The sequence below is a fragment of the Haliotis rubra genome, unplaced genomic scaffold (genome assembly GCF_003918875.1).
Source record: "Haliotis rubra isolate DU_JTF1 unplaced genomic scaffold, ASM391887v1 Scf496, whole genome shotgun sequence".
Taxonomy (NCBI): Eukaryota; Metazoa; Mollusca; class Gastropoda; order Lepetellida; family Haliotidae; genus Haliotis; species Haliotis rubra.
This window is the reverse complement of record NW_025767186.1, coordinates 247,117-274,662: the sequence shown is the minus strand read 5'-3', so window position 1 is coordinate 274,662 and position 27,546 is coordinate 247,117. Positions and strand designations below refer to the sequence as shown.

At 39.2% G+C, this 27,546-nt stretch overlaps 1 protein-coding gene across 1 annotated transcript in view; it reads right to left on the bottom strand.

Annotated features, from left to right (window-relative positions):
• The window catches only part of LOC124291554, a 124,820-nt gene that overhangs the window by 57,506 nt on the left and 39,768 nt on the right, over nucleotides 1-27,546 (bottom strand). Inside the window, exon 7 of the mRNA XM_046728570.1 lies at nucleotides 17,661-17,719. Coding sequence (XP_046584526.1) covers nucleotides 17,661-17,719 — 59 coding nt within the window. The remainder of the gene's footprint in view (nucleotides 1-17,660; nucleotides 17,720-27,546) is intronic.

Sequence of the window (27,546 nt, the reverse complement as noted above, 5' to 3'; positions counted from 1 at the left end):
CGTAGCATGTCAGCTTGGTATTGAACAGTCTAGTTATATCGTAGCATGTCAGCTTGGTATTGAGCAGATCAGATGTATCGTAGCATGTCAGCCTGGTATTGAGCAGTCCAGTTATATTGTAGCATGTCAGCTTGGTATTGAGCAGTCCAGTTATATTGTAGCATGTCAGCTTGATATTGAGCAGTCTAGTTATATCGTAGCATGTCAGCTTGGTATTGAGTAGTCTAGTTATATTGTAGCATGTCAGCTTGGTATTGAGTAGTCCAGTTATATTGTAGCATGTCAGCTTGGTATTGAGTAGTCTAGTTATATTGTAGCATGTCAGCTTGATATTGAGCAGTCTAGTTATATTGTAGCATGTCAGCTTGGTATTGAGTAGTCTAGTTATATTGTAGCATGTCAGCTTGGTATTGAGTAGTCCAGTTATATCGTAGCATGTCAGCTTGGTATTGAGCAGTCTAGTTATATTGTAGCATGTCAGCTTGGTATTGAGCAGTCCAGTTATATTGTAGCATGTCAGCTTGGTATTGAGCAGTCAGTTATAGCAGTTATATCGTGTAGCATGTCAGCTTGGTATTGAGCAGTCTAGTTATATTGTAGCATGTCAGCTTGGTATTGAGCAGTCCAGTTATATTGTAGCATGTCAGCTTGGTATTGAGCAGTCTAGTTATATCGTAGCATGTCAGCTTGGTATTGAGTAGTCTAGTTATATTGTAGCATGTCAGCTTGGTATTGAGTAGTCCAGTTATATTGTAGCATGTCAGCTTGGTATTGAGTAGTCAGTTATATCGTAGCATGTCAGCTTGGTATTGAGCAGTCTAGTTATATTGTAGCATGTCAGCTTGGTATTGAGCAGTCTAGTTATATTGTAGCATGTCAGCTTGGTATTGAGTAGTCCAGTTATATTGTAGCATGTCAGCTTGGTATTGAGCAGTCTAGTTATATTGTAGCATGTCAGCTTGATATTGAGCAGTCTAGTTATATCGTAGCATGTCAGCTTGGTATTGAGTAGTCTAGTTATATTGTAGCATGTCAGCTTGGTATTGAGTAGTCCAGTTATATTGTAGCATGTCAGCTTGGTATTGAGTAGTCCAGTTATATTGTAGCATGTCAGCTTGGTATTGAGCAGTCTAGTTATATTGTAGCATGTCAGCTTGGTATTGAGCAGTCTAGTTATATTGTAGCATGTCAGCTTGGTATTGAGTAGTCTAGTTATATTGTAGCATGTCAGCTTGGTATTGAGCAGTCTAGTTATATTGTAGCATGTCAGCTTGATATTGAGCAGTCTAGTTATATCGTAGCATGTCAGCTTGGTATTGAGTAGTCTAGTTATATTGTAGCATGTCAGCTTGGTATTGAGTAGTCCAGTTATATTGTAGCATGTCAGCTTGGTATTGAGTAGTCCAGTTATATTGTAGCATGTCAGCTTGGTATTGAGCAGTCAAATTATATTGTAGCATGTCAGCTTGATATTGAGCAGTCTAGTTATATTGTAGCATGTCAGCTTGGTATTGAGTAGTCCAGTTATATTGTAGCATGTCAGCTTGGTATTGAGTAGTCCAGTTATATTGTAGCATGTCAGCTTGGTATTGAGCAGTCCAGTTATATTGTAGCATGTCAGCTTGGTACTGAGCAGATCAGTTATATCGTAGCATGTCAGCTTGATATTGAGCAGTCCAGTTATATTGTAGCATGTCATCTTGGTATTGAGCAGTCCAGTTATATTGTAGCATGTCAGCTTGGTACTGAGCAGATCAGTTATATTGTAGCATGTCAGCTTGGTATTGAGCAGTCCAGTTATATTGTAGCATGTCAGCTTGGTATTGAGCAGTCTAGTTATATCGTAGCATGTCAGCTTGGTATTGAGCAGATCAGTTATATCAGAGTATGTCAGCCTGGTATTGAGCAGTCCAGTTATATTGTAGCATGTCAGCTTGGTATTGAGCAGTCCAGTTATATTGTAGCATGTCAGCTTGGTATTGAGCAGTCCAGTTATATCGTAGCATGTCAGCTTGAATTTGAGCAGTCCAGTTGTATTGTAGCATGTCAGCTTGGTATTGAGCAGTCTAGTTATATTGTAGCATGTCAGCTTGGTATTGAGTAGTCCAGTTATATTGTAGCATGTCAGCTTGGTATTGAGTAGTCCAGTTATATCGTAGCATGTCAGCTTGGTATTGAGTAGTCCAGTTATATTGTAGCATGTCAGCTTGGTATTGAGTAGTCCAGTTATATCGTAGCATGTCAGCTTGGTATTGAGTAGTCCAGTTATATCGTAGCATGTCAGCTTGGTATTGAGCAGTCCAGTTATATCGTAGCATGTCAGCTTGGTATTGAGCAGTCTAGTTATATTGTAGCATGTCAGCTTGGTACTGAGCAGATCAGTTATATCGTAGCATGTCAGCTTGGTATTGAGCAGTCTAGTTATATTGTAGCATGTCAGCTTGGTATTGAGCAGTCCAGTTATATTGTAGCATGTCAGCTTGGTATTGAGCAGATCAGTTATATCGTAGCATGTCAGCTTGGTATTGAACAGTCTAGTTATATCGTAGCATGTCAGCTTGGTATTGAGCAGATCAGATGTATCGTAGCATGTCAGCCTGGTATTGAGCAGTCCAGTTATATTGTAGCATGTCAGCTTGGTATTGAGCAGTCCAGTTATATTGTAGCATGTCAGCTTGATATTGAGCAGTCTAGTTATATCGTAGCATGTCAGCTTGGTATTGAGTAGTCTAGTTATATTGTAGCATGTCAGCTTGGTATTGAGTAGTCCAGTTATATTGTAGCATGTCAGCTTGGTATTGAGTAGTCTAGTTATATCGTAGCATGTCAGCTTGATATTGAGCAATCTAGTTATATTGTAGCATGTCACTTGGTATTGAGTAGTCTAGTTGTATTGTAGCATGTCAGCTTGGTATTGAGTAGTCCAGTTATATCGTAGCATGTCAGCTTGGTATTGAGTAGTCTAGTTATATTGTAGCATGTCAGCTTGGTATTGAGCAGTCTAGTTATATTGTAGCATGTCAGCTTGATATTGAGCAGTCTAGTTATATCGTAGCATGTCAGCTTGGTATTGAGTAGTCTAGTTATATTGTAGCATGTCAGCTTGGTATTGAGTAGTCCAGTTATATTGTAGCATGTCAGCTTGGTATTGTGTAGTCCAGTTATATTGTAGCATGTCAGCTTGGTATTGAGCAGTCTAGTTATATTGTAGCATGTCAGCTTGGTATTGAGCAGTCTAGTTATATTGTAGCATGTCAGCTTGGTATTGAGCAGTCTAGTTATATTGTAGCATGTCAGCTTGGTATTGAGCAGTCTAGTTATATTGTAGCATGTCAGCTTGATATTGAGCAGTCTAGTTATATCGTAGCATGTCAGCTTGGTATTGAGTAGTCTAGTTATATTGTAGCATGTCAGCTTGGTATTGAGTAGTCCAGTTATATTGTAGCATGTCAGCTTGGTATTGAGTAGTCCAGTTATATCGTAGCATGTCAGCTTGGTATTGAGCAGTCAAATTATATTGTAGCATGTCAGCTTGATATTGAGCAGTCTAGTTATATTGTAGCATGTCAGCTTGGTATTGAGTAGTCCAGTTATATTGTAGCATGTGAGCTTGGTATTGAGTAGTCCAGTTATATTGTAGCATGTCAGCTTGGTATTGAGCAGTCCAGTTATATTGTAGCATGTCAGCTTGGTGCTGAGCAGATCAGTTATATCGTAGCATGTCAGCTTGATATTGAGCAGTCCAGTTATATTGTAGCATGTCATCTTGGTATTGAGCAGTCCAGTTATATTGTAGCATGTCAGCTTGGTACTGAGCAGATCAGTTATATTGTAGCATGTCAGCTTGGTATTGAGCAGTCCAGTTATATTGTAGCATGTCAGCTTGGTATTGAGCAGTCTAGTTATATCGTAGCATGTCAGCTTGGTATTGAGCAGATCAGTTATATCGTAGCATGTCAGCCTGGTATTGAGCAGTCCAGTTATATTGTAGCATGTCAGCTTGGTATTGAGCAGTCCAGTTATATTGTAGCATGTCAGCTTGGTATTGAGCAGTCTAGTTATATCGTAGCATGTCAGCTTGAATTTGAGCAGTCCAGTTGTATTGGAGCGTGTCAGCTTGGTATTGAGTAGCTTAGTTGTATTGTAGCATGTCAGCTTGGTATTGAGTAGTCCAGTTATATTGTAGCATGTCAGCTTGGTATTGAGTAGTCCAGTTATATTGTAGCATGTCAGCTTGGTATTGAGTAGTCCAGTTATATTGTAGCATGTCAGCTTGGTATTGAGTAGTCCAGTTATATCGTAGCATGTCAGCTTGGTATTGAGTAGTCCAGTTATATCGTAGCATGTCAGCTTGATATTGAGCAGATCAGTTATATCGTAGCATGTCAGTTTGGTATTGAGCAGTCCAGTTATATCGTAGCATGTCAGCTTGGTATTGAGCAGATCAGTTATATCGTAGCATGTCAGTTTGGTATTGAGCAGTCTAGTTATATTGTAGCATGTCAGCTTGGTATTGAGCAGTCCAGTTATATCGTAGCATGTCAGCTTGATATTGAGCAGTCCAGTTATATCGTAGCATGTCAGCTTGGTATTGAGTAGATCAGTTATATTGTAGCATGTCAGCTTGGTATTGAGCAGTCCAGTTATATTGTAGAATGTGAGCTTGGTATTGAGCAGTCTAGTTATATTGTAGCATGTCAGCTTGGTATTGAGCAGTCCAGTTATATTGTAGAATGTGAGCTTTGTATTGAGCAGTCCAGTTATATCGTAGCATGTCAGCTTGATATTGAGCAGTCCAGTTATATCGTAGCATGTCAGCTTGGTATTGAGTAGATCAGTTATATCGTAGCATGTCAGCTTGGTATTGAGTAGTCCAGTTATATTGTAGCATGTCAGCTTGATATTGAGCAGTCCAGTTATATTGTAGCATGTCAGCTTGGTATTGAGCAGTCAAGTTATATTGTAGCATGTCAGCTTGGTATTGAGTAGATCAGTTATATCATAGAATGTCAGCTTGGTATTGAGCAGTCTAGTTATATTGTAGCACGTCAGCTTGGTATTGAGTAGATCAGTTACATCATAGAATGTCAGCTTGGTATTGAGTAGATCAGTTATATCATAGCATGTCAGCTTGGTATTGAGTAGTCCTAGTTATATTGTAGCATGTCAGCTTGGTATTGAGTAGTCCAGTTATATCGTAGCATGTCAGCTTGGTATTGAGTAGTCCAGTTATATTGTAGCATGTCAGCTTGGTATTGAGCAGTCCAGTTATATTGTAGCATGTCAGCTTGGTATTGAGCAGTCCAGTTATATTGTAGCATGTCAGCTTGGTATTGAGTAGTCTAGTTATATTGTAGCATGTCAGCTTGGTATTGAGTAGTCTAGTTATATTGTAGCATGTCAGCTTGGTATTGAGTAGTCTAGTTATATTGTAGCATGTCAGCTTGGTATTGAGTAGTCCAGTTATATCGTAGCATGTCAGCTTGGTATTGAGTAGTCTAGTTATATCGTAGCATGTCAGCTTGGTATTGAGTAGTCCAGTTATATTGTAGCATGTCAGCTTGGTATTGAGCAGTCCAGTTATATCGTAGCATGTCAGCTTGGTATTGAGCAGTCTAGTTATATTGTAGCATGTCAGCTTGGTATTGAGTAGTCCAGTTATATCGTAGCATGTCAGCTTGGTATTGAGTAGTCTAGTTATATTGTAGCATGTCAGCTTGGTATTGAGTAGTCCAGTTATATTGTAGCATGTCAGCTTGGTATTGAGTAGTCCAGTTATATTGTAGCATGTCAGCTTGGTATTGAGCAGTCCAGTTATATTGTAGCATGTCAGCTTGGTATTGAGCAGATCAGTTATATCGTAGCATGTCAGCTTGGTATTGAGCAGTCCAGTTATATTGTAGCATGTCAGCTTGGTATTGAGCAGTCCAGTTATATTGTAGCATGTCAGCTTGGTACTGAGCAGATCAGTTATATCGTAGCATGTCAGCTTGGTATTGAGCAGTCCAGTTATATTGTAGCATGTCAGCTTGGTATTGAGCAGTCTAGTTATATCGTAGCATGTCAGCTTGGTATTGAGCAGATCAGTTATATCGTAGCATGTCAGCTTGGTATTGAGCAGTCCAGTTATATTGTAGCATGTCAGCTTGGTATTGAGCAGTCCAGTTATATTGTAGCATGTCAGCTTGGTATTGAGCAGTCTAGTTATATCGTAGCATGTCAGCTTGGTATTGAGCAGTCCAGTTATATTGTAGCATGTCAGCTTGGTATTGAGCAGATCAGTTATATCAGTAGCATGTCAGTTTGGTATTGAGCAGTCCAGTTATATTGTAGCATGTCAGCTTGGTATTGAGCAGATCAGTTATATCGTAGCATGTCAGTTTGGTATTGAGCAGTCTAGTTATATTGTAGCATGTCAGCTTGGTATTGAGCAGTCCAGTTATATCGTAGCATGTCAGCATGATATTGAGCAGTCCAGTTATATTGTAGCATGTCAGCTTTGTATTGAGTAGATCAGTTATATTGTAGCATGTCAGCTTGGTATTGAGCAGTCCAGTTATATTGTAGAATGTCAGCTTGGTATTGAGCAGTCAGTTATATTGTAGCATGTCAGCTTGGTATTGAGCAGTCCAGTTATATTGTAGCATGTCAGCTTGGTATTGAGCAGTCCAGTTATATCGTAGCATGTCAGCTTGATATTGAGCAGTCCAGTTATATCGTGTAGCATGTCAGCTTGGTATTGAGTAGTCTAGTTATATTGTAGCATGTCAGCTTGGTATTGAGTAGTCCAGTTATATTGTAGCATGTCAGCTTGGTATTGAGTAGTCTAGTTATATTGTAGCATGTCAGCTTGGTATTGAGTAGTCTAGTTATATTGTAGTATGTCAGCTTGGTATTGAGTAGTCCAGTTATATCGTAGCATGTCAGCTTGGTATTGAGTAGTCTAGTTATATCGTAGCATGTCAGCTTGGTATTGAGTAGTCCAGTTATATTGTAGCATGTCAGCTTGGTATTGAGCAGTCCAGTTATATCGTAGCATGTCAGCTTGGTATTGAGCAGTCCAGTTATATCGTAGCATGTCAGCTTGGTATTGAGCAGTCCAGTTATATTGTAGCATGTCAGCTTGGTATTGAGTAGCTTAGTTTGTATTGTAGCATGTCAGCTTGGTATTGAGTAGTCCAGTTGTATTGTAGCATGTCAGCTTGGTATTGAGTAGTCCAGTTATATTGTAGCATGTCAGCTTGGTATTGAGTAGTCCAGTTATATTGTAGCATGTCAGCTTGGTATTGAGTAGTCCAGTTATATCGTAGCATGTCAGCTTGGTATTGAGTAGTCCAGTTATATCGTAGCATGTCAGCTTGATATTGAGCAGATCAGTTATATCGTAGCATGTCAGTTTGGTATTGAGCAGTCCAGTTATATCGTAGCATGTCAGCTTGGTATTGAGCAGATCAGTTATATCGTAGCATGTCAGTTTGGTATTGAGCAGTCTAGTTATATTGTAGCATGTCAGCTTGGTATTGAGCAGTCCAGTTATATCGTAGCATGTCAGCTTGATATTGAGCAGTCTAGTTATATCGTAGCATGTCAGCTTGGTATTGAGTAGATCAGTTATATTGTAGCATGTCAGCTTGGTATTGAGCAGTCCAGTTATATTGTAGAATGTCAGCTTGGTATTGAGCAGTCTAGTTATATTGTAGCATGTCAGCTTGGTATTGAGCAGTCCAGTTATATTGTAGAATGTGAGCTTTGTATTGAGCAGTCCAGTTATATTGTAGCATGTCAGCTTGATATTGAGCAGTCCAGTTATATCGTAGCATGTCAGCTTGGTATTGAGTAGATCAGTTATATCGTAGCATGTCAGCTTGGTATTGAGTAGTCCAGTTATATTGTAGCATGTCAGCTTGATATTGAGCAGTCCAGTTATATTGTAGCATGTCAGCTTGGTATTGAGCAGTCTAGTTATATTGTAGCATGTCAGCTTGGTATTGAGTAGTCCAGTTATATCGTAGCATGTCAGCTTGGTATTGAGCAGTCTAGTTATATTGTAGCATGTCAGCTTGGTATTGAGTAGATCAGTTATATCATAGAATGTCAGCTTGGTATTGAGCAGTCCAGTTATATTGTAGCATGTCAGCTTGGTATTGAGTAGTCTAGTTATATCGTAGCATGTCAGCTTGGTATTGAGTAGTCTAAGTTATATCGTAGCATGTCAGCTTGGTATTGAGTAGTCCAGTTATATTGTAGCATGTCAGCTTGGTATTGAGCAGTCCAGTTATATCGTAGCATGTCAGCTTGATATTGAGCAGTCCAGTTACATTGTAGCATGTCAGCTTGGTATTGAGTAGTCTAGTTATATTGTAGCATGTCAGCTTGGTATTGAGTAGTCTAGTTATATTGTAGCATGTCAGCTTGGTATTGAGTAGTCTAGTTATATTGTAGCATGTCAGCTTGGTATTGAGTAGTCCAGTTATATCGTAGCATGTCAGCTTGGTATTGAGTAGTCTAGTTATATCGTAGCATGTCAGCTTGGTATTGAGTAGTCCAGTTATATTGTAGCATGTCAGCTTGGTATTGAGCAGTCCAGTTATATCGTAGCATGTCAGCTTGGTATTGAGCAGTCCAGTTATATCGTAGCATGTCAGCTTGGTATTGAGTAGTCCAGTTATATCGTAGCATGTCAGCTTGGTATTGAGTAGTCTAGTTATATTGTAGCATGTCAGCTTGGTATTGAGTAGTCCAGTTATATTGTAGCATGTCAGCTTGGTATTGAGTAGTCCAGTTATATCGTAGCATGTCAGCTTGGTATTGAGCAGTCCAGTTATATTGTAGCATGTCAGCTTGGTGCTGAGCAGATCAGTTATATCGTAGCATGTCAGCTTGATATTGAGCAGTCCAGTTATATTGTAGCATGTCATCTTGGTATTGAGCAGTCCAGTTATATTGTAGCATGTCAGCTTGGTACTGAGCAGATCAGTTATATCGTAGCATGTCAGCTTGGTATTGAGCAGTCCAGTTATATTGTAGCATGTCAGCTTGGTATTGAGCAGTCTAGTTATATTGTAGCATGTCAGCTTGGTATTGAGCAGATCAGTTATATCGTAGCATGTCAGCCTGGTATTGAGCAGTCCAGTTATATTGTAGCATGTCAGCTTGGTATTGAGCAGTCCAGTTATATTGTAGCATGTCAGCTTGGTATTGAGCAGTCTAGTTATATTGTAGCATGTCAGCTTGAATTTGAGCAGTCCAGTTATATCGTGAGCATGTCAGCTTGGTATTGAGCAGATCAGTTATATCGTAGCATGTCAGCTTGGTATTGAGCAGTCCAGTTATATCAGTAGCATGTCAGCTTGGTATTGAGCAGATCAGTTATATCGTGGTATGTCAGTTTGGTATTGAGCAGTCTAGTTATATTGTAGCATGTCAGCTTGGTATTGAGCAGTCCAGTTATATTGTAGCATGTCAGCATGGTATTGAGCAGTCCAGTTATATCGTAGCATGTCAGCTTTGTATTGAGTAGATCAGTTATATTGTAGCATGTCAGCTTGGTATTGAGCAGTCCAGTTATATTGTAGCATGTCAGCTTGGTATTGAGCAGTCTAGTTATATTGTAGCATGTCAGCTTGGTATTGAGCAGTCCAGTTATATTGTAGAATGTGAGCTTTGTATTGAGCAGTCCAGTTATATCGTAGCATGTCAGCTTGATATTGAGCAGTCCAGTTATATAAGTAGCATGTCAGCTTGGTATTGAGTAGATCAGTTATATTGTAGCATGTCAGCTTGGTATTGAGTAGTCCAGTTATATTGTAGCATGTCAGCTTGGTATTGAGTAGTCTAGTTATATTGTAGCATGTCAGCTTGGTATTGAGTAGTCTAGTTATATTGTAGCATGTCAGCTTGGTATTGAGTAGTCCAGTTATATTGTAGCAGCATGTCAGCTTGGTATTGAGTAGTCTAGTTATATTGTAGCATGTCAGCTTGGTATTGAGTAGTCCAGTTATATTGTAGCATGTCAGCTTGGTATTGAGCAGTCCAGTTATATCGTAGCATGTCAGCTTGGTATTGAGCAGTCCAGTTATATCGTAGCATGTCAGCTTGGTATTGAGCAGTCCAGTTATATTGTAGCATGTCAGCTTGGTATTGAGCAGTCTAGTTGTATTGTAGCATGTCAGCTTGGTATTGAGTAGTCCAGTTATATTGTAGCATGTCAGCTTGGTATTGAGTAGTCCAGTTATATCGTAGCATGTCAGCTTGGTATTGAGTAGTCTAGTTATATTGTAGCATGTCAGCTTGGTATTGAGTAGTCCAGTTATATTGTAGCATGTCAGCTTGGTATTGAGTAGTCCAGTTATATCGTAGCATGTCAGCTTGATATTGAGCAGATCAGTTATATTGTAGAGCATGTCAGTTTGGTATTGAGCAGTCTAGTTATATTGTAGCATGTCAGCTTGGTATTGAGCAGTCCAGTTATATTGTAGCATGTCAGCATGGTATTGAGCAGTCCAGTTATATTGTAGCATGTCAGCTTTGTATTGAGTAGATCAGTTATATTGTAGCATGTCAGCTTGGTATTGAGCAGTCCAGTTATATTGTAGCATGTGAGCTTGGTATTGAGCAGTCTAGTTATATTGTAGCATGTCAGCTTGGTATTGAGCAGTCCAGTTATATTGTAGAATGTCAGCTTTGTATTGAGCAGTCCAGTTATATCGTAGCATGTCAGCTTGATATTGAGCAGTCCAGTTATATCGTAGCATGTCAGCTTGGTATTGAGTAGATCAGTTATATCGTAGCATGTCAGCTTGGTATTGAGTAGTCCAGTTATATTGTAGCATGTCAGCTTGGTATTGAGTAGTCTAGTTATATTGTAGCATGTCAGCTTGGTATTGAGTAGTCTAGTTATATTGTAGCATGTCAGCTTGGTATTGAGTAGTCCAGTTATATCGTAGCATGTCAGCTTGGTATTGAGTAGTCTAGTTATATTGTAGCATGTCAGCTTGGTATTGAGTAGTCCAGTTATATTGTAGCATGTCAGCTTGGTATTGAGCAGTCCAGTTATATTGTAGCATGTCAGCTTGGTATTGAGCAGTCCAGTTATATCGTAGCATGTCAGCTTGAATTTGAGCAGTCCAGTTGTATTGTAGCATGTCAGCTTGGTATTGAGCAGTCTAGTTGTATTGTAGCATGTCAGCTTGGTATTGAGTAGTCCAGTTATATTGTAGCATGTCAGCTTGGTATTGAGTAGTCCAGTTATATTGTAGCATGTCAGCTTGGTATTGAGTAGTCTAGTTATATTGTAGCATGTCAGCTTGGTATTGAGTAGTCCAGTTATATTGTAGCATGTCAGCTTGGTATTGAGTAGTCCAGTTATATCGTAGCATGTACGTCAGCTTGATATTGAGCAGATCAGTTATATCGTGGCATGTACGTCAGTTTGGTATTGACAGTCCAGTTATATCGTAGCATGTCAGCTTGGTATTGAGCAGATCAGTTATATCGTAGAGCATGTCAGTTTGGTATTGAGCAGTCTAGTTATATTGTAGCATGTCAGCTTGGTATTGAGCAGTCCAGTTATATCGTAGCATGTCAGCTTGATATTGAGCAGTCCAGTTATATCGTAGCATGTCAGCTTTGTATTGAGTAGATCAGTTATATTGTAGCATGTCAGCTTGGTATTGAGCAGTCCAGTTATATTGTAGAATGTGAGCTTGGTATTGAGCAGTCTAGTTATATTGTAGCATGTCAGCTTGGTATTGAGCAGTCCAGTTATATTGTAGCATGTCAGCTTGGTATTGAGTAGATCAGTTATATCATAGAATGTCAGCTTGGTATTGAGCAGTCCAGTTATATCGTAGCATGTCAGCTTGGTATTGAGTAGATCAGTTATATCGTGTAGCATGTCAGCTTGGTATTGAGTAGTCAGTTATATTGTAGCATGTCAGCTTGGTATTGAGCAGTCCAGTTATATTGTAGCATGTCAGCTTGGTATTGAGCAGTCCAGTTATATTGTAGCATGTCAGCTTGGTATTGAGTAGTCAGTGTAGCATGTCAGCTTGGTATTGAGTAGTCCAGTTATATTGTAGCATGTCAGCTTGGTATTGAGTAGATCGAGTTATATCATAGCATGTCAGCTTGGTATTGAGCAGTCCAGTTATATTGTAGCATGTCAGCTTGGTATTGAGTAGTCTAGTTATATTGTAGCATGTCAGCTTGGTATTGAGTAGTCCAGTTATATCGTAGCATGTCAGCTTGGTATTGAGTAGTCAGTTATATTGTAGCATGTCAGCTTGGTATTGAGCAGTCCAGTTATATCGTGAGCATGTCAGCTTGATATTTAGCAGTCCAGTTACATTGTAGCATGTCAGCTTGGTATTGAGTAGTCTAGTTATATTGTAGCATGTCAGCTTGGTATTGAGTAGTCTAGTTATATTGTAGCATGTCAGCTTGGTATTGAGTAGTCTAGTTATATTGTAGCATGTCAGCTTGGTATTGAGTAGTCCAGTTATATAAGTAGCATGTCAGCTTGGTATTGAGTAGTCTAGTTATATCGTAGCATGTCAGCTTGGTATTGAGTAGTCCAGTTATATTGTAGCATGTCAGCTTGGTATTGAGCAGTCCAGTTATATCGTAGCATGTCAGCTTGATATTGAGCAGTCCAGTTATATCGTAGCATGTCAGCTTGGTATTGAGTAGTTTAGTTATATTGTAGCATGTCAGTTTGGTATTGAGTAGATCAGTTATATCGTAGCATGTCAGCTTGGTATTGAGTAGTCCAGTTATATTGTAGCATGTCAGCTTGATATTGAGCAGTCCAGTTATATCGTAGCATGTCAGCTTGGTATTGAGCAGTCTAGTTATATTGTAGCATGTCAGCTTGGTATTGAGTAGTCAAGTTATATTGTAGCATGTCAGCTTGGTATTGAGTAGTCTAGTTATATTGTAGCATGTCAGCTTGGTATTGAGTAGTCAAGTTATATCGTAGCATGTCAGTTTGGTATTGAGTAGTCTAGTTATATTGTAGCATGTCAGCTTGGTATTGAGTAGATCAGTTATATTTATATGTCAGCTTGGTATTGAGCAGTCTAGTTATATTGTAGCATGTCAGCTTGGTATTGAGCAGTCCAGTTATATTGTAGCATGTCAGCTTGGTATTGAGCAGTCTAGTTATATTGTAGCATGTGAGCTTGGTATTGAGCAGTCAGTTATATGCGTAGCATGTCATTGGTATTGAGCAGTCCAGTTATATCATAGAATGTCAGCTTGGTATTGAGCAGTCCAGTTATATTGTAGCATGTCAGCTTGGTATTGAGCAGTCAAGTTATATTGTAGCATGTCAGCTTGGTATTGAGTAGATCAGTTATATCATAGAATGTCAGCTTGGTATTGAGCAGTCTAGTTATATTGTAGCATGTCAGCTTGGTATTGAGTAGATCAGTTACATCATAGAATGTCAGCTTGGTATTGAGTAGATCAGTTATATCATAGAATGTCAGCTTGGTATTGAGCAGTCCAGTTATATTGTAGCATGTCAGTTTGGTATTGAGTAGTCTAGTTATATCGTAGCATGTCAGCTTGGTATTGAGCAGTCTAGTTATATTGTAGCATGTCAGCTTGGTATTGAGTAGTCTAGTTATATCATAGAATGTCAGCTTGGTATTGAGTAGATCAGTTATATCATAGAATGTCAGCTTGGTATTGAGCAGTCCAGTTATATTGTAGCATGTCAGCTTGGTATTGAGTAGTCTAGTTATATCGTAGCATGTCAGCTTGGTATTGAGTAGTCCAGTTATATCGTAGCATGTCAGCTTGGTATTGAGTAGTCTAGTTATATCGTAGCATGTCAGCTTGGTATTGAGTAGTCCAGTTATATTGTAGCATGTCAGCTTGGTATTGAGTAGTCTAGTTATATTGTAGCATGTCAGCTTGGTATTGAGTAGTCTAGTTATATTGTAGCATGTCAGCTTGGTATTGAGTAGTCCAGTTATATCGTAGCATGTCAGCTTGGTATTGAGTAGTCTAGTTATATTGTAGCATGTCAGCTTGGTATTGAGTAGTCCAGTTATATTGTAGCATGTCAGCTTGGTATTGAGCAGTCCAGTTATATCGTAGCATGTCAGCTTGATATTGAGCAGTCCAGTTATATTGTAGCATGTCAGCTTGGTATTGAGCAGTCCAGTTATATCGTAGCATGTCAGCTTGGTATTGAGCAGTCTAGTTATATTGTAGGATGTCAGCTTGGTATTGAGTAGTCTAGTTATATTGTAGCATGTGAGCTTGGTATTGAGCAGTCCAGTTATATCGTAGCATGTCAGCCTGGTATTGAGTAGTCCAGTTATATTGCAGCATGTCAGCTTGGTATTGAGCAGTCTAGTTATATTGTAGCATGTCAGCTTGGTATTGAGCAGTCCAGTTATATTGTAGCATGTCAGCTTGGTATTGAGCAGTCCAGTTATATTGTAGCATGTCAGCTTGGTATTGAGCAGTCCAGTTATATTGTAGCATGTGAGCTTGGTATTGAGCAGTCTAGTTATATTGTAGCATGTGAGCTTGGTATTGAGCAGTCCAGTTATATCGTAGCATGTCAGCCTGGTATTGAGCAGTCCAGTTATATCATAGAATGTCAGCTTAGTATTGAGCAGTCCAGTTATATTGTAGCATGTCAGCTTGGTACTGAGCAGTCCAGTTATATTGTAGCATGTCAGCTTGGTATTGAGCAGTCTAGTTATATCGTAGCATGTCAGCTTGGTATTGAGTAGTCCAATTATATTGTAGCATGTCAGCTTGATATTGAGCAGTCCAGTTATATTGTAGAATGTCAGCTTGGTATTGAGCAGTCCAGTTATATCGTAGCATGTCAGTTTGGTATTGAGCAGTCCAGTTATAACGTAGCATGTGAGTTTGGTATTGAGCAGTCCAGTTATATTGTAGCATGTCAGCTTGGTATTGAGCAGATCAGTTATATCATAGCATGTCAGCTTGGTATTGAGCAGTCCAGTTATATTGTAGCATGTCAGTTTGGTATTGAGCAGTCCAGTTATAACGTAGCATGTGAGTTTGGTATTGAGCAGTCCAGTTATATTGTAGCATGTCAGTTTGGTATTGAGCAGTCCAGTTATATCATAGCATGTCAGTTTGGTATTGAGCAGTCCAGTTATATTGTAGCATGTCAGCTTGGTATTGAGCAGTCCAGTCATATTGTAGCATGTCAGCTTGGTATTGAGCAATCTAGTTATATATAGTAGCATGTCAGCTTGGTACTGAGCAGTCCAGTAGCATGTCAGCTTGGTATTGAGCAGATCAGTTATATTGTAGCATGTCAGCTTGGTATTGAGCAGTCCAGTTATATCGTAGCATGTCAGCCTGGTATTGAGCAGTCCAGTTATATTGTAGCATGTCAGTTTGGTATTGAGCAGTCTAGTTATATCGTAGCATGTCAGCTTGGTATTGAGTAGTCCAATTATATTGTAGCATGTCAGCTTGATATTGAGCAGTCCAGTTATATTGTAGAATGTCAGCTTGGTATTGAGCAGTCCAGTTATATCGTAGCATGTCAGCTTGGTATTGAGTAGTCCAGTTATAACGTAGCACGTCAGTTTGGTATTGAGCAGTCTAGTTATAAGCAGTATGTGAGTTTGGTATTGAGCAGTCCAGTTATATTGTAGCATGTCAGCAGTTTGGTATTGAGCAGATCAGTTATATCATAGCATGTCAGCTTGGTATTGAGCAGTCCAGTTATATTGTAGCATGTCAGTTTGGTATTGAGCAGTCCAGTTATAACGTAGCATGTCAGTTTGGTATTGAGCAGTCCAGTTATATCATAGCATGTCAGTTTGGTATTGAGCAGTCCAGTTATATCGTAGCATGTCAGCTTGGTATTGAGCAGTCCAGTTATATTGTAGCATGTCAGCTTGGTATTGAGCAGTCCAGTTATATTGTAGCATGTCAGCTTGGTATTGAGCAAGTCAGTTATATGTCAGCTTGGTAGTCATGTCAGCAGCTTGGTATTGAGCAGATCAGTTATATTGTAGCATGTCAGCTTGGTATTGAGCAGTCTAGTTATATTGTAGCATGTCAGCTTGGTATTGTAGTCTAGTTATATTGTAGCATGTCAGCTTTATATTGTAGCATGTCAGCTTGGTATTGAGTCTAGTAGCATGTCAGTGGTATAGTCCAGTTATATTGTAGCAGCTTTGGTATTGAGCAGTCCAGTTATATCGTAGCAGTCAGCTTGGTATTGAGCAGTCCAGTTATATTGTAGCATGTCAGCTTGGTATTGAGCAGTCCAGTTATATCGTAGCATGTCAGCTTGGTATTGAGCAGTCCAGTTATATTGTAGCATGTCAGCTTGGTATTGAGTAGTCCAGTTATATTGTAGCATGTCAGCTTGGTATTGAGCAGTCCAGTTATATGCGTGTAGCATGTCAGCTTGGTATTGAGCAGTCCAGTTATATTGTAGCATGTCAGCTTGGTATTGAGCAGTCTAGTTATATTGTAGCATGTCAGCTTGGTATTGAGCAGTCCAGTTATATTGTAGCATGTCAGCTTTGGTATTGAGCAGTCCAGTTATATTGTAGCATGTCAGCTTGGTATTGAGCAGTCCAGTTATATTGTAGCATGTGAGTTTGGTATTGAGCAGTCCAGTTATATTGTAGCATGTCAGCTTGGTATTGAGCAGTCCAGTTATATCGTAGCATGTCAGCTTGGTATTGAGTAGTCCAGTTATAACGTAGCACGTCAGTTTGGTATTGAGCAGTCCAGTTATAACGTAGCATGTGAGTTTGGTATTGAGCAGTCCAGTTATATTGTAGCATGTCAGCTTGGTATTGAGCAGATCAGTTATATCATAGCATGTCAGCTTGGTATTGAGCAGTCCAGTTATATTCGTAGCATGTCAGTTTGGTATTGAGCAGTCAGTTATAACGTAGCATGTCAGCTTGGTATTGAGCAGATCAGTTATATTGTAGCATGTCAGTTTGGTATTGAGCAGTCCAGTTATATCATAGCATGTCAGTTTGGTATTGAGCAGTCCAGTTATATTGTAGCATGTCAGCTTGGTATTGAGCAGTCCAGTCATATTGTAGCATGTCAGCTTGGTATTGAGCAATCTAGTTATATCGTAGCATGTCAGCTTGGTACTGAGCAGTCTAGTTATATTCTAGCATGTCAGCTTGGTATTGAGCAGATCAGTTATATTGTAGCATGTCAGCTTGGTATTGAGCAGTCCAGTTATATCGTAGCATGTCAGCTTGGTATTGAGCTGTCCAGTTATATTGTAGCATGTCAGTTTGATATTGAGCAGTCCAGTTATATTGTAGCATGTCAGTTTGGTATTGAGTAGTCCAGTTATATTGTAGCATGTCAGCTTGGTATTGAGCAGTCCAGTTATAACGTAGCATGTCAGTTTGGTATTGAGCAGTCCAGTTATAACGTAGCATGTCAGTTTGGTATTGAGCAGTCCAGTTATAACGTAGCATGTCAGTTTGGTATTAAGCAGTCCATGAAAACTGAAACAAAGACCAAACATCAGATCCTCAGGCTAGGTGAACAGAACAACCTTTCCCCTCAAAACTTATTACGCCACATGAATGGACCAATGGAGAAAGTTATGTGTTCTAGTCAGAAAGGATTCCTTAATCATGTTCCACATTGTCAAATGCTCCAACCTTAAGCAGAAGTCGGAAGGTCATGCCTTTCACTTCTTTCAAAAGGGACATCAGAATCTCTGTAAACAGAATAAAGTAACAACAAATGAAAATACATCAGACAAACATTTGGTCATGGTGAAAATCTTACTAAAACATACATCTCATGGTATGGCAACATCTTTACATATGATTGCCTCCAAGACAAGGTGACAACTGTATGGGGAACATTCCTCAGTTATCTCCCTTTACTGCTTCGCCAATAGATGGCGCCAATCACTACGGTCCTAAGTGTACTTCCGGCATAATGATGGCGTTCAAAGTTTGTTGCACGGTCGATTTCAAATGAGTAGCAATATTACAATGCCTGAGATGTGCTGCCTTGCCTCGAGATGCTGCAATAGAGGTTCGACGTGTCCGAGAGGTCAAAACTTGCTGAAATGGTGGTTGACTATCATTCGAAGTAGCAACGAATGAAACAAAAGCATGGCGAGGTATCTCTCGCTGGTCTCATTCTCAGTGTTGTCCACTTCTGACAGAGCGATTTTGTTACTGTATCTAATTATGGTAAGTACCACGTATTTTGTATCTTTTACAGTTTGAAGAAAACGTTATTGTTATTCTCCTTGCCAAATTTAGTTAAAGTGCATGCCAACCAAAATTACGAGCAGGGGTTTTGAATCGATTCAGGGAAAAAGAATGTGTTGCTTCAAGAGGGACACATGCTGTACAAAACTTTTCACGCGAAACATTAGGGGCCTCTCACTGTAGTAATCATCAAAACTTACAGTACACAATCTTTTCGCTTTAACTTCAGGTTAATATATTGAATTTACTTTCAACTATATTTCAATTATATATTAGCAAAGCATTCATCACTTGATATGGCCTGTTGATTTTACCTGCTTGTCTTCTCCCATACAGCACCTGGTCATGCATCTTAAATACAGTTGTCAGTTTCACACTGTTTGTTTACTTTTGGTATGAATTTGTCTGAATAATGTCTGGTGTACTTGTTGAACACACTTCTTTGTATCAGACATATCTCCATATAGAAAAAAAATTCATGAGGAGAGTTACTTACTTGATAAGGGTGTTAGTAGCTACACCACAATGTCAGCTCATATTATATTAGCAAGTATCCATAGAACTCTCCTTTTGTTCATCACACCAACTTCTAAATGCCACTCAGAGAAGGAAAACATGTCAGCATATTTAAATTATGCTTCTCCATATCGAAACATTTGTTAAGAATAATGTTTTCCACCTTTGACCTATCGGAATGAATATGTTCATTGTGTGACATGTCTTTCTCCACAATAGTAACTTAAATCTGATAATGATACATTTTCTCATAACTAGCAGTCATGAGATAATATTACCCTGTATCAGTTTTGATAGTAATACTCCACTGATGTTTTCCAGGATGAACACGTCTGATGCAACAGAGAAAAACAGATCTGGTATGACCAATTCTTTCCCTGGACTGTATCAGCTGACCCACTTAATGCTGGTGGATACTTGTGATGTTGAATGTAACATCAGTGAGGTCGCTGGGGAGGAAACAGTCACCCATGATGATTTTGATGGCAAGAATATTGAGCCAAACATTTTCTCTCCAGACTGGTCACAGGCCAAATATGAAAGTTACTGTATATCAACACACAGACAAACATGCAGTGCTTCCGGTACTAACTACTATGCTTAGTGCTGCAGGAATTTTCATTTACACAGGACTGTCAAAATATTCAGACTTCAATGTTGTGCTTCCATTTTTGGTGCCTATGCATGTCACCTAAATTATCTGTACAGCAATATTGACAGTATGATTGTCAGTGTGGAAGACATCAACATGCATCTGATGTAAGTGTTAATCATGGTTCTTCAAAGGAGACCATCATTTTTTACTGTATGTATGTCTATATTTATGAATGTCCATACATGCACAATATAATATGTTGAACAATAAAACTGAAATGACAACCTTTGACTTGATTTTGGTCTGATGATAATTGACACATGAGGGATGTCGTAAGTATTGTAGAATCTCGATTGTACCATTTAGACTACCATTCAAAAGCTAAATTATTCCTTGTTTCAGTATTTCAAATACAAACTGTGTTCACTGACACTGTGAGTCAATTATAATTGTGATGAGCCTTGATGTAATTTGCAAACCCTTCACACAGGCTGGAATAACAAATGTGAAATATTTGTATTCAAATCTAAAAGGCTCCCACCTTAAAAAGACAAGGTACCCGATACCCCATTGCTTCTGTCATCAGATAGTTCAGACCTCCAGTAATGGTTCAATGTGTTTATAATGTTTCAGTATTTCACTCAGGCTTAGTTACATTATTTCACAACACCTGAAACACAATTTCAAATAATATTCTTTTGTTTTCAAAGTGTGATCTGTCATTTAGATACTGGTTATTTGTGTTGAGAAGAGACAGCCTTTAAATATGGTACAGATTGGGATGGGGTCCCAAATGATACATAGAAATATATAGTGCAAGCAATATGCTACCATTACATTTTGGGATTGAATAATGGCCTAAGGGTTCATAATATATTAGGGGATGTGGAGTGTGAGGTGATGATGAATTTAAGGGGATCACCTATTTTGTTCTGGAAAGGTGGAGGTCATCAATTTTGTACACATGTACTAGGAGGGTAAGTAAAATTTGTACATAAGAAAGATTATGCTTAAAATTATGGGGTGGGGTGGGTTTAATTGATTTGGAATATGACATATGCAAAGGGGGTGTCACTTACTTAGTACATGAATTGTAGGGAGGTCATTCACCTTGTACATGCTTCTCCATAAAAATCATCACCAACCCCCACCCCATTAATTTTGAACGGTACTTAAATATGTATGTAAAAAACTATAAACCGGAAGTTGTGTGCTTATTTATCGTGTGAATGGGTGTAATATATTTTGTTCAACACACTGTCAACGAGCCGTTAATTCGATAAAAATTATTTATGTTTCAAATCCTCTCGAAAACGATCCGTTGCCATAGCATTTCCTCTTTCCATTGCATCCCAAAGCGTCATAGGCTATGAGAATAGGTTGTTTACGTGAACGAAAACTGAAGCACCTATGTTGTGCGCGTAATCAGGTCAGTGCTAACGTTATTTGTCTAACGCTAATTTCAGTGTACACTAATCCTATGTTCTAAGAACTATTACGACGCCATTAATGCTCTGTGTAATGCGACATAATGGGGAGTAAATGGTTTGACACCATTTGACACCATCAATAAGAAATTCCGAGAAACGGCAATATTACAATAACTGCAGTACCGTTCTATTAGCATTAGTTTTCGTCCAGACACGCTAGTTCTCCGTGCTTTGACAACAGTCTTCGGCCGGGGCAACTTCCAGCTTCCGTAATTCGTAATATAACAACCACATAGTAAAAGTAGGTTTAATGTCGATTTAAGTTTTGGCTTGGCCGATAGGCACGCCTATATGCCAGTATCAGAGTGACAGCTACTGTTTGACCGTAACTACCGCAGCGCTCCAAGTGGGCAAGGGGGTGCAAATCCAGGAATGTTCCCCATCGAAACATACATGTCACTACAATGGCAAGGCCACAACTGTATTCAAACATACATGTCACTACCAGGGCAAGGTGACAACTGTATTCAAACATACATGTCACTACAAGGGCAAGGCCACAACTGTATTCAAACATACATGTCACTACAAGGGCAAGGCCACAACTGTATTCAAACATACACGTCACTACCAGGGCAAGGCCACAACTGTATTCAAACATACATGTCACTACCAGGGCAAGGTGACAACTGTATTCAAACATACATGTCACTACAAGGGCAAGGCCACAACTGTATTCAAACATACATGTCACTACAAGGGCAAGGCCACAACTGTATTCAAACATACATGTCACTACAAGGGCAAGGCCACAACTGTATTCAAACATACATGTCACTACAATGGCAAGGCCACAACTGTATTCAAACATACATGTGACTACCAGGGCAAGGTGACAACTGTATTCAAACATACATGTCACTACAAGGGGGCAAGGCCACAACTGTATTCAAACATACCGTCACTACAAGGGGCAAGGTGACAACTGTATTCAAACATACATCGTCACTACCAGGGCAAGGCCACAAATGTATTGAAACATACACGCGTCACTACAAGGGCAAGGTGACAACTGTGTATTTAAACATACATGTCACTACCAGGGCAAGGCCACAACTGTATTCAAACATACATGTCACTACAAAGGGCAAGGCCACAACTGTATTCAAACATACGCGCCACTACCAGGGCAAGGCCACAACTGTATTCAAACATACATGTCACTACAAGGTGAGGCCACAACTGTATTCAAACATACATGTCACTACAAGGGCAAGGCCACAACTGTATTGAAACATACATGTCACTACAAGGGCAAGGCCACAACTGTATTCAAACATACACGTCACTACAAGGGGGCAAGGTGACAACAGTATTCAAACATACACGTCACTACAAGGGCAAGGCCACAAATGTATTGAAACATACACGTCACTACAAGGGCAAGGTGACAACTGTATTCAAACATACATGTCACTACAAGGGCAAGGCCACAACTGTATTCAAACATACATGTCACTACAGGGCAAGGCCACAACTGTATTCAAACATACACGTCACTACAAGGGGGCAAGGTGACAACAGTATTCAAACATACATGTCACTACAAGGGGCAAGGCCACAACTGTATTCAAACATACACGCGTCACTACCAGGGCAAGGCCACAACTGTATTCAAACATACATCGCCACTACCCAGGGCAAGGCCAATAACTGTATTCAAACATACATGTCACTACAAGGGCAAGGCCACGGATCTAGTTATATTGTATGTCAGCTTGGTATTGAGTAGTCCAGTTATATTGTAGCATGTCAGCTTGGTATTAATTAGTCCAGTTATATTGTAGCATGTCAGCTTGGTATTGAGTAGTCAAGTTATATTGTAGCATGTCAACGGTATTGAGTAGTCTAGTTATATTGTAGCATGTCAGCTTGGTAGAGCAGTCTAGTTATGTTGTGCGTCAGCGGTATTGAGTAGATCCAGTTATATCGTAGCATGTCAGCTTGGTATTGAGTAGTCTAGTTATATTGTAGCATGTCAGCTTGGTATTGAGTAGTCCAGTTATATTGGCAGCATGTCAGCGGTATTGAGTAGTCTAGTTATATTGTAGCATGTCAGCTTGGTATTGAGTAGTCTGGTTATATTGTGGCATGTCAGCTTGGTATTGAGTGGTCTAGTTATATTGTAGCATGTCAGCTTGGTATTGAGCAGTCTAGTTATATTGTAGCATGTCAGCTTGGTATTGAGCAGTCTAGTTATATTGTAGCATGTCGTCAGTATTGATAGTGAAGTCTAGTTATGTTAGTAGCATGTCAGCTTGGTATTGAGTAGTCCAGTTATATTGTAGCATGTCAGCTTGGTATTGAGCAGTCAGTTATGTTGTGGCATGTAGCTTGGTATTGAGGCAGTCTGGTTATTGTGTAGCATGTCAGCGATGTTGGCAGTCTAAGTTATGTTATTAGCATGTCGGCTTGGTATTGAGTAGATCTAGTTATATTATAGCATGTCGGCGGTGTTTGAGCAGTCCAGTTATATTATTGGCATGTCAAGCGGTATTGAGCAGTCAGTTATATTGTAGCATGTCGGCGGTATTGAGCAGTCTAGTTATATTGTAGCATGTCAGCGGTATTGAGCAGTCCAGTTATATTGTAGCATGTCAGCTTGGTATTGAGCAGTCCAGTTATGTTGTAGCATGTCAGCTTGGTATTGAGCAGATCAGTTATATTGTAGCATGTCAGCTTGGTATTGAGCAGTCCAGTTATATTGTAGAATGTCAGCGGTATTGAAGCAGGTATTGATTAGCATGTTCAGTATTGAGTTATATTGTAGCGTGAGCATCATCAGTTATGTCCAGTTATATTGTAGCATGTGCTTGGTATGAGTAGTCCAGTTATATTGTAGCATGTCAGCTTGGTATTGAGCAGTCCAGTTATATGGTAGCATGTCAACGGTATTGAGTAGATCAGTTATTGAGCAGTCAGCTTGGTATTATATTGTATTGTAGCATGTCAGCTTGGTATTGAGCAGATCAGTTATATTGTAGCATGTCAACGGTATTGAGTAGTCTAGTTATATTGTAGCATGTCAGCTTGGTATTGAGTAGTCCAGTTATATTGTAGCATGTCAGCTTGGTATTGAGCAGTCTAGTTATATTGTAGCATGTCAGCTTGGTATTGAGCAGATCAGTTATATCATATTGAGATGTCAGCTTGGTATTGAGCAGTCTAGTTATATTGTAGCATGTCAACTTGGTATTGAGTAGTCCAGTTATATTGGTAGCATGTCAGCTTGGTATTGAGTAGTCCAGTTATATTGTAGCATGTCAGCTTGGTATTGAGCAGTCCAGTTATATTGTAGCATGTCAGCTTGGTATTGAGCAGTCTAGTTATATTGTAGCATGTCAGCTTGGTATTGAGCAGTCTAGTTATATTGTAGCATGTCAGCTTGGTATTGAGCAGTCTAGTTATATTGTAGCATGTCAGCGATATTGAGCAGTCAGTTATATTGTAGCATGTCAGCTTGGTATTGAGTAGTCAGTTATATCAGTCTAGTTATAGTAGCAATGTCAGCTTGGTATTGAGTAGTCTAGTTATATTGTAGCATGTCAGCTTGGTATTGAGTGAGTCCAGTTATATTGGCATGTATATTGAGCGGTATATTGGATTCAGCTTGGTATTGAGCAGTCCAGCAGTTATATTATATGAGTAGCATGTCAGCTTGGTATTGAGTAGTCTAGTTATATTGTAGCATGTCAGCTTGGTATTGAGCAGTCTAGTTATATTGTAGCATGTCAGCTTGGTATTGAGTAGTCCAGTTATATCGTATGTCAGCTTGGTATTGAGCAGTCCAGTTATATCGTAGCATGTCAGCTTGATATTGAGCGAGATCAGTTATATAATTAGCATGTCAGTTTGGTATTGAGCAGTCCAGTTATATTGTAGCATGTCAGCTTGGTATTGAGCAGATCAGTTATATCGTAGCATGTCAGCTTGGTATTGAGCAGTCTAGTTATATTGTAGCATGTCAGCTTGGTATTGAGCAGTCCAGTTATATTGTAGCATGTCAGCTTGGTATTGAGTAGTCCAGTTATATTGTAGCATGTCAGCTTGGTATTGAGTAGATCAGTTATATTGTAGCATGTCAGCTTGGTATTGAGCAGTCCAGTTATATTGTAGAATGTCAGCTTGGTATTGAGCAGTCTAGTTATATTGTAGCATGTCAGCGGTATTGAGCAGTCCAGTTATATTGTAGAATGTCAGCTTGGTATTGAGCAGTCCAGTTATATCGTAGCATGTCAGCTTGGTATTGAGCAGTCCAGTTATATTGTAGCATGTCAGCTTGGTATTGAGCAGATCCAGTTATATATATTGTAGCATGTCAGCTTGGTATTGAGTAGTCTAGTTATATTGTAGCATGTCAGCTTGATATTGAGCAGTCCAGTTATATTGTAGCATGTCAGCTTGGTATTGAGCAGTCCAGTTATATTGTAGCATGTCAGCTTGGTATTGAGTAGATCAGTTATATCATAGAATGTCAGCTTGGTATTGAGCAGTCTAGTTATATTGTAGCATGTCAGCTTGGTATTGAGTAGATCAGTTACATCATAGAATGTCAGCTTGGTATTGAGTAGATCAGTTATATCATAGAATCTCAGCTTGGTATTGAGTAGTCCAGTTATATTGTAGCATGTCAGCTTGATATTGAGTAGTCTAGTTTATATTCGTAGCATGTCAGCTTGGTATTGAGTAGTCCAGTTATATTGTAGCATGTCAGCTTGGTATTGAGTAGTCTAATTATAGTCGTAGTAGCATGTCAGCTTGGTATTGAGTAGTCCAGTTATATTGTAGCATGTCAGCTTGGTATTGAGCAGTCCAGTTATATTGTAGCATGTCAGCTTGATATTGAGCAGTCAGTTACATTGTAGCATGTCAGCTTGGTATTGAGTAGTCCAGTTATATTGTAGCATGTCAGCTTGGTATTGAGTAGTCTAGTTATATTGTAGCATGTCAGCTTGGTATTGAGTAGTCTAGTTATATTGTAGCATGTCAGCTTGGTATTGAGTAGTCCAGTTATATCGTAGCATGTCAGCTTGGTATTGAGTAGTCTAGTTATATCGTAGCATGTCAGCTTGGTATTGAGTAGTCCAGTTATATTGTAGCATGTCAGCTTGGTATTGAGCAGTCCAGTTATATCGTAGCATGTCAGCTTGATATTGAGCAGTCCAGTTATATGGAATTTGAAGCATGTCAGCTTGGTATTGAGTAGTTTAGTTATATTGTAGCATGTCAGCTTGGTATTGAGTAGTCAGTTATATTGTAGCATGTCAGCTTGGTATTGAGTAGTCCAGTTATATTGTAGCATGTCAGCTTGATATTGAGCAGTCCAGTTATATTGTAGCATGTCAGCTTGGTATTGAGCAGTCTAGTTATATTGTAGCATGTCAGCTTGGTATTGAGTAGTCAAGTTATATTGTAGCATGTCAGCTTGGTATTGAGTAGTCTAGTTATATTGTAGCATGTCAGCTTGGTATTGAGTAGTAGCAAGTTATATCGTGTAGTATGTCAGTTTGGTATTGAGTAGTCTAGTTATATTGTAGCATGTCAGCTTGGTATTGAGCAGTCAGCTTATATTGTAGCATGTCAGCTTGGTATTGAATTAGATCAGTTATATCATGAGCAGGTCATGTCGTATTGAGTGGTATTGAGCAGTGTTAGTTATATTGTAGCATGTCAACGGTGATTGAGCAGTCAGTTATATCGTAGAGATGTCAGCTTGGTAGTGATAGTCGGTGGATCAGTTATATTCATAGAATGTCAGCTTGGTATTGAGCAGTCCAGTTATATTGTAGCATGTCAGCTTGGTATTGAGCAGTCTAGTTATATCGTGGCATGTCAGCTTGGTATTGAGCAGTCTAGTTATATTGTAGTATGTCGGCTTGGTATTGAGTAGTCAGTTATATCATAGAATGTCAGCTTGGTATTGAGTAGTCAGTTATATCATAGAGAATGTCAGCTTGGTATTGAGCAGTCCAGTTATATTGTAGCATGTCAGTTTGGTATTGAGTAGTCTAGTTATATCGTAGCATGTCAGCTTGGTATTGAGTAGTCCAGTTATATGCGTAGCATGTCAGCTTGGTATTGAGTAGTCTAGTTATATCTTGGTATTGAGTAGTCTAGTTATATGTCAGCGGTATTGAGTAGTCAGTTATATTGTAGCGGTATGTCAGCTTGGTATTGAGCAGTCTAGTTATATTGTAGCATGTCAGCTTGGTATTGAGTAGTCTAGTTATATTGTAGCATGTCAGCTTGGTATTGAGTAGTCCAGTTATATGTAGCATGTCAGCATGTCAGTTATATAAGTATTGGTATTGAGTAGTCTAGTTATATTGTACAGCATGTCAGCTTGGTATTGAGTAGTCCAGTTATATTGTAGCATGTCAGCTTGGTATTGAGCAGTCAGTTATATCGTAGCATGTCAGCGGTATTGAGCAGTCCAGTTATATTGTAGCATGTCAGCTTGGTATTGAGCAGTCCAGTTATATCGTAGCATGTCAGCTTGGTATTGAGTAGTCCAGTTATATTGTAGCATGTCAGCTTGGTATTGAGTAGTCCAGTTATATTGTAGCATGTCAGCTTGGTATTGAGCAGTCCAGTTATATTGTAGCATGTCAGCTTGGTATTGAGTAGTCCAAGTTATATTGTAGCATGTCAGCTTGGTATTGAGCAGTCCAGTTATATCGTAGCATGTCAGTTTGGTATTGAGCAGTCTAGTTATATT